General features: G+C 46.7%; 1 protein-coding gene across 1 annotated transcript; it reads left to right on the top strand.

The window, feature by feature from the left end:
• Positions 1-5,950: 5,950 nt before the first annotated feature.
• LOC120653422 (pre-mRNA-splicing factor cwc2-like) lies at positions 5,951-6,919 on the top strand. Its single transcript, XM_039931172.1, has 2 exons — positions 5,951-6,130; positions 6,719-6,919. Exons 1-2 carry the CDS (start codon positions 5,951-5,953, stop codon positions 6,917-6,919), a joined length of 381 nt encoding a protein of 126 aa, XP_039787106.1.
• The last annotated feature ends 895 nt before the right edge of the window (positions 6,920-7,814 follow it).

Genomic DNA, 7,814 nt, shown 5'->3' with positions numbered 1-7,814 from the left:
TGTTGCTGGATGTCAACAATACCATCTGTTTGTAGAGGTAGCCGGCAGGTGGTGACAGCCCTGTCCGAGCCTTTTAGTAATCCTCCACGTTCGGTATGGGGGGTAGGAGGTACATAAAGTCGTCGTGGTGTACGGGCTCCTCCCGTCGCTTCGATAGCGATCTCCCTGTTGTGTAGTTTAATCTCTGACGAGCTAACCAATGAGAAAGTGTATTTATAGCTAGCCTAGTACAGCTGACTCGAGCTCTGACTTTTACCTTGCTCCCGGCCCAAAGCATCTTTTATCTTTCTTTTATTTATTTATCCGAGAGGGTAGTTTGTGTGTGTGTCACACTACCTCCTACCATGTTATTATCTTACCCCTGTTTATGCATGAGAATATCCAATCTAGATAGAGTTCACCTACTAATCTATATATTCTCTCACTCACCGCCTTCCTTGCGGAAATATAAATGACACCCCGGTATACTCCCGAGTAAAATGCTACAGCGGTATTCCGTGCGCTTGCGGATTCATTCGTGGTTCATGAAATACTGCCACCCCAAATTGGCGTCTGCGGGTGTCATCGCTAGTGACGTTGGTAGGCGCCAACACGGGTAATGTGGGAAACAAACCTATCGAAGGCCCAGGCACCCTGCGAAGCCTCCCGGCCTGCGTGAGTGGTTCAACTCCATCTCTAACTGGGATATCCATGGCCTTGGCTACCTCCAGGGCGGCATCTCTGACTTCCTTCAGCTCCACGAGCTCACGCTGCATCGAGTCTCGAGACTCTGACAAAGTCTTGAGTTGTTGCAGCATCGAAGCTGCCTCACGGTCAGAGTCCTCCTTAATCTTCTTGAGCTTCTCTATTTCATCTGTGTTTCGGTACACAAGAATCTTTAAATCTAGTACCAAGCTTTCCTAAATCTCTAAAGATTTGGCACAAGCTGTGTACTCAATAGAAAAATCTTATAAACACTAAGCAGATCTACTAGTCGAGTGCATATCAAATACTAAAGACTAACCTTTCTTAGATTGGGAAAGCTTTTTCAGCTTCCCCTCAAGAGCAGTCTCCTCAGATGAGAGAGTCTTAACCCTCTCCTTGAGAGCCTTTAGCTCTATCTCATCTGGCGTCTGGACACCCTTTCGTCCCAGTGCCTCCTGCAAAACAAAAAGATCAGTATACTACTCGATCTACTATAAAAGTACTCGAAGCATTTGACTACTTACCTCCAGCAGCTTAAAAGCATGCTCCACCTTGTCTCGCGATAAGTTACTTCCCGATGAGACTTGGGAAGTACTTGCCACAACAACAGCATTCTTGGGCACTTCTTCAATCCTTCCTACAGTATTCCCCGTGACTTGGGAATCTAAAGGAAGAACATGCTACTTAATTACACTAAGAGGAAACAAAAGGATACCTTTTTACAAGGCACTACAAGCTTACCTGTAGGGATCTCCGCAGGCTGTATATCATCGCCTCCCTCAGGAAGCTTCTCGCCCTCTCCTTCTCCTGGAAGCCTGCTACTTCCGCCATCCTCTGGGATCTCCTCATTGGCCCTCTCCAAGTTCGGCAATGGAGAATCCAGAAGCATAGCGTTGGCCATTGCCTCCGCATCATGAGTACTCATCTCAGGAGTACTCGGGGGCTTCTCCAGCACCGGCTGAGAAGCCGAGTGGCTCTCAGCTCCCACGTCCTCTCCCAGGACCGCATCTCTGCAAAGACAAAGTAGTTACAAACTACTAGATTCAAAACAGACCCTACACATACAAGTTCTAAAGTACTTACGCAGGAGCTCTTATTAGGGCAAACCCCTTGATGCCAAATTTGCGGGCAGGCTTTGTGATCACGGCCAGCTTACCCGCATCGACGGTCTTATCCACCTCGGAACTACTCGCTGAAGGAGTAGCTCCGATCCCACTTGATGGGTCCACTGTGGCGGAGGGAACAGTCTGTCCCACCACAATATCATCCCCAGATGATACGATCCGTGGCATTTTAGCCGCCGGACTTAAAAAACAAAACACAAAATCAGTGAATCGGCAATGGAAGTTCCTGATTAAAGTCGACTAGCAACATACCTATTGTCAGCAGTTTGTGAGGAGCTGCTTCGCTTTCTCGCAGCTGAGTGAGTACTCGCTGGGTGATCCGCGCAAGTACCCTCGCTTCGACTAGGACTATTCGCCCTGTCTTCATCTCTAGCTGACTCTGCAGCTTCTACATTAGCAACTTCATTATCAGAACTAAAGCTTTCAAATTTTGAAGAACCTTCAGAATCAGGCACAAATGGGTTTTAAGCACTCGGAAGGAGATGAGATGGGTGAAATATGCCTGGCAAAGGAGGACTACTCCTATAAACATTCACATTATCCTGCAAAAGGAAATATTGTGAGAAGTCCGAATAAAGTACTCGATTTGGCAAATTGACTACTTAACACTTACCTCTTTGGGAGGCTTCAGCACTGAAAAAGTGTTGAGGAGTTGAGGAACATCCCCCACTTTGTCGAATAACCATTGTACTCGACGAAGAGCTTCTCCGTTTGTGATCTCTTCTTTCGAACATCGTGAGGGATCACTTCTCCCTTGATACTCGAAGCCAAAAGTAATTCGAGCTTGGAGAGGCTGGATTCTACGTTTCATCCAGTCAAAAGCCACAGACTCTACACTTATCCCCTTTTGCCTCAGATTTGCAATCATTTCCAGGAGTTCTGGAATTTGGCTCATATCATAAGGCTTTTTCAGCCATTCAGGGCGCTGAACGGGAGGACCAGCTGTGATGAATGGAAGACTGTTTCCCTGATTCTCGACATAAAACCATCGTGGTTTCTAGTCGATGACCTTTTGAGATAACTTATAGGGGATATAAACCCTATCCATCTTCTGTCTCAATTGAATTCCCGCTCCACCAACTACATCTAAACTAGCCGAATTGGGCTGAGGCTTAAGATGGAAAAGGTGACGGAAAAGTTCAAAATGGGGCTCGATGCCCAGAAACGCTTCGCACAAATGTACGAAGACAGACATATGCACAAAAGAATTGGGAGTAAGATGGTGAAGCTGGATCCCATAATAATACAGAAGTCCAGAAAAGAAATTAGAGCCGGGAAGACTAAACCCCCGCTCAAAATACGGAACAAATCCAATGATCTCGCCCATATTTTCTTACGGATGGGCGTCACCAAATGCGGGACGCCATTGGATTACGGATTCAGAAGCCAAGAAATCTTGTTTTACTAAGGATTCCAAGTCAGATCTGGAACACTTACTTGGTTCCCAGCCTTCATCACGGGTTGGCTCTGCGGCTGTACCCTTCCTCTTGGTCGTCTTTTTAGGTGCCATCCGGAAATCTACAGAGGAGGATGGGGAACGACAAGGAGCATGAATTTTTGGATCTAGGAGCTCGAGAGCAAAAGACAGATCTAAAAACACCCAACAGGCCAACAGTCCGTTGCAAATCGCGGAAATAACAGGATTTAAAAGAGACATTCCTTTTTCTGAGATTACATTCTGGAAAAGAAAACACTCACATCCCTAGTCGACTACTTGACATTCTTTTCCTTAACTGGGATTACATTCCAAAACAAGGATAAGTACTCGACACAATACAACTACTCGACATTACAACTCGAGTACCTTTTAATGACTCAGACCAGCATGCCCATCGCCTGGATCTCTTGGAGCTTCTAGTCGGCGCCTGCTGCAGACTAGATCGGTCCGAGGCCATGACAAAGTACAAACTTGTTATTTCCACTAAGGGAATAATGATACTCGTACTCTGGGAGGAAAATTTCAAGAGTTTGGAGGCAAATTACAGTAATCACCTCACAAGTCCTCTTATAGCATCTGGAGGAGAAATTTCTCCTTCTCCCAGATTACGTTGTGACAAGTTTAAGTCTCCCACTAGAGATGCAGTTCTTGGGCACCTAGCAATAGGCCACCCCAAGAACAGGACACAATCTGGTGTCACTCATCCTCTGAAACCCTACCTCATTGGAATATGCAAGGACATGATGTCCTGAATGGATCCGATGAGAGCACTAGGGATGCAGGATGAGGTAGCAGGGACTTCTTTTGTTACTCGCAAGTTCACTTCTAGCATCTCTCGCTGGAAAGGACTACACAAACTTTAGGAGGGCGAGAGCAAGAACACCAAGAAAAAGCCATGGCTGCTACACTTCGGTGCTTCTGCTAAGGACCTCTCCCCTGCCTTTTATAGCCACAAGTAGACTTGCTAAAGGAGAACCCGTGAATCAACAGTGCAAGTTTCACGAACGCATTCGTGGCAGCTTTCACGGATGCAGTCAAAGTTGCAATAATGCAGATTCTCCAAACAGTAACATCTCATGTGAGCACTGAATAAAGAGCCGTACATCCCGGGTTTTATTCCTGAAATTATTTCGGGTGCAATCAGTGTGGCGGATCCAATTGTATCATTTTTCTGGGATTTTACCCGAAAAAGAGGTCTTTTCGGATTCCGGATCTGATGAATCCTGCAAATAATCTGAAGGATAAAATCTGATGCCACGACTGAAATCCTTAATTCCAAATCTATGCTCGGGGACTACTCGCAGCAAAAGGGATTTTGATTTAAGGCTCGGGGGCTGCTGGATATAGGCATTAGAGATTTATTTTTCAATTTTTTTGGAAAATAGTCTGAAGTGACCCTCAGCCTGATTCTGCGATTCAACCTAAGGCTCGGGGGCTACTCCATATGCAGCGTGAGTACTTCGTGCACCATATATGATCAAGATTTCAGGGCTTGAGCACCTCACAGCCTCGAAGCAAATGGAAGTACTTGAAGGACTACTCGACGTATCTGAAGGAAGGACCAGAAGCAACCAGAAGGATGTTCTGACTACTTGAAGTACTCGAAGACGCCCAGCCAAGTACTCGACGCCTGCAGGACTCGGCTACGAAGAGCTCGGGGGCTTGTCAGACTCGGGACTGCGGGACTGCTTATAGACATAGAATGTTCTAGAGTAAGGGATAGCTCATGGATGTACCTTACCTCTTTTGTAACTACTCGAATAGGCGTAGAACTAGCTGCAGTATAAAGGAAACTACCCGATTGTGTTGTAGTAGGACTCCAACTGTACTCGGCTAGGACTTTCCATGTAACCCTGTCCCCCCGGATATATAAGGGCGAGGAGGGACCCCCTCCAAACAATCATCAACACCTAAGGCAACACAAACCACGCAGGACGTAGGATATTACGCAAACTCGCGGCCCAAACCTGTCAAAATCTTTGTGTTCCTTGTACCATCGAGTTCTAGAACAGTCGATCCCTACCTACAAACCCTACTACTAAGGGTATCCCTGAGTAGGCTTGGTGGTAAACACCGACACCACTCACATGCATCCCGGGAAGAAGAAGAAATTCCTGCAGTCCCATGAAGCCACTTCCGCATCAGGATCTTGACGATGGTCAAGCAGATCGTCTACAAGAACGACTACGAGCGGCAAGCACTCGAGCTGCTGAAGAGGCAAACCTATGCCCATGCCAAGAGGTTCGAAACCCGCTTCCTCATCACGACGTGACTTTTGCAAGACATGAACCAAGCCTTCACCGCCGTCGGATGGGAGAACTTCACCGACATCGTCGAGCCAGGTTCGCATCTCTAGACCATGGAGTTTCTTATGTCTCTTACCGCTAAAGAAACCAGCACCGAAACTAAAGTTTACTTTCGGTTCTTTAACAAACAATTTGAAATGACTCTTCAACAATTTAGTGTTGCTTTGGGCTTTAATAGAAGATGCATCTTAGATCCCAACACACTTGTTGAACGCTATCAGTATGACCGTAGCTCTTGGTAGAGTAAAATTTATAATGAACCCGTGAGTAGTAAGAATAGCATAGTTTCAATTCATAATCCTATTCTGAGGTTTCTCGCCAAGTGGCCCGCCATGGTTGTGCATTCTCGCACAGGCCTTCGCCTCTATAGCTTGCTTGAGCTACAGTGTCTATACACTATGGCGAACAAGATTCGCTTCTCGCCCGTCCGGAGCATGCTTGCTCATTGGCAGAAGATGATTACGGGTAAAAGCCCCATCGACAAAACCCCACTTGTCACCCACGTGGCGAGGTATGTCATGGCGATGGAGGGCACTGAAGTCACCTTCTTGCCTGAGACGGAGGCGTACAGATACGAGGTCGGTCTTGAGCATTTTGTGCAAGGGCACATGATGCGAGAAGGGCCAGGAAACTCTATCTTTATGTGTTACCCCAGGTACGATAGGGAGATCGAGCTTCCATGCCCGAGACTCTCTCTCTACTCGGTGAAAAGTCTAACATTGCAGATGGAGAAAAGAGAACCCGCATGACGCATTGTTACAGGTCCACAGACGAGGAGCAGGACCCGGCGCGGACAAGCCGAAGCAGGTCCTTCACGATGGGCACCCCCGGTTCATGCCTCGGCACAGCGGGGACCGTCCACGGAGAACATGAGCTTCGAGGAGGCGTACGGGCATTACAACTATGACTCGTATCAGGCCGGTAGCAACGGATTCGCCGGTGGACAAGGACCGTACTACCCCGCAGGTATGCATTCGACTTATGGTCCATAGGTGGGTCCCTCATCGTCAGCACACTTCAACTATGAGGACCCGATCCTTCAGAGTATCGCGGACCTCTCGAACCACATCAGCACACTTGGTACACAGCAGCAAGAGATGCAGGACACGATGGCACACAACACCCAACTCACTCAAGAGAGCTAGGGGTTGACCTTCGCTTTGCAGTATGATGTCTCGAACGTCTTCATCCACCTTGGACTGGACTATCAGCTGTCCCAGCCATACCAGCTGTACCAGCAGTACCAGCCGCCTGAACAGGAGAACAACGATGACGAGGAGGAGAACAACAACAATGACGAGGAGGACAAGGATGACGATGAGGAGGACCCCGATGAGGGAAAGCAGGACTCCGATGAGGAGGACTGAGTTTCATCGAAGCTTGGGGGGGGAGTCACACCACCAGGTAAGTCATCGCACCCGTTCTTTCTATTCAGTAGCCATGCCAAAAAAACAACAAAATAAATAATAATAGTAGAAATAAATAATCTCTTAACAAAAACCCCAAAAATATTTCCATGCTTTCAATAAAATGTATATGAGTGGAAATCCGTGTAAGCTCTCACTTTGGAAATGATGAATAGTTGCTCTGTTTAAACTCTGTATGTGCCTCGTTTACAGCTTTTTACTCTCCTAGTACCTGAATTAGTTGGCACATAGTAGTTCCACTGAAAATTTGGTTGTGTGGAGGCATGAGTTTAATTTCTGAAGTCTAAGTTGTTGCGGGATTCGAGATAGCCCATACTGGAATTTAAACTGCTTTCTCTAGTAGGGAACCCCTCGGAATTCTTTTAAAACTAAAATTTTGGTGAAGGTTTCCCATGGTTAAAATGACCCATGCAGAGCCTTATATTTCATAAACCCGTTTTTGAGTTATCTGAAGTTACCTTGAGCTTTGTCGAATGGTGCATCCACTTCGGAAATGGTACTTGCCTTCTACAGGTCTTCATCTCGCAAAAATCCACCATTTGCTAGCCCAAACATAGCTGGCCTGTCAGTCACCCACTCCGGTTATTGACATCCACTCTTGCCAGCTATGCTCCCCCACAATCACCATCTCAAAAACCACAGTTCATTCCACAAAAGCTTCCCATTCAAAACTCCAGAGAATCAAAGATATATCAGCAAAGGAGAGTGGAGTTATCTTCTTTAAAGAAAGAAGAGAAAAGAAAAAGAGAAGCCCACTCTCCATTCCAAGTTGCAAATAATGGAGTTCAACGAAATTCAAATGGGAAGACATCCACTCCATCCACTTCATACCCTC

The sequence above is a fragment of the Panicum virgatum genome, chromosome 1N (genome assembly GCF_016808335.1).
Source record: "Panicum virgatum strain AP13 chromosome 1N, P.virgatum_v5, whole genome shotgun sequence".
Taxonomy (NCBI): domain Eukaryota; kingdom Viridiplantae; phylum Streptophyta; class Magnoliopsida; order Poales; family Poaceae; genus Panicum; species Panicum virgatum.
Note: the sequence above shows the minus strand (reverse complement) of the source record. Positions and strands in the feature narration are given on the sequence as shown.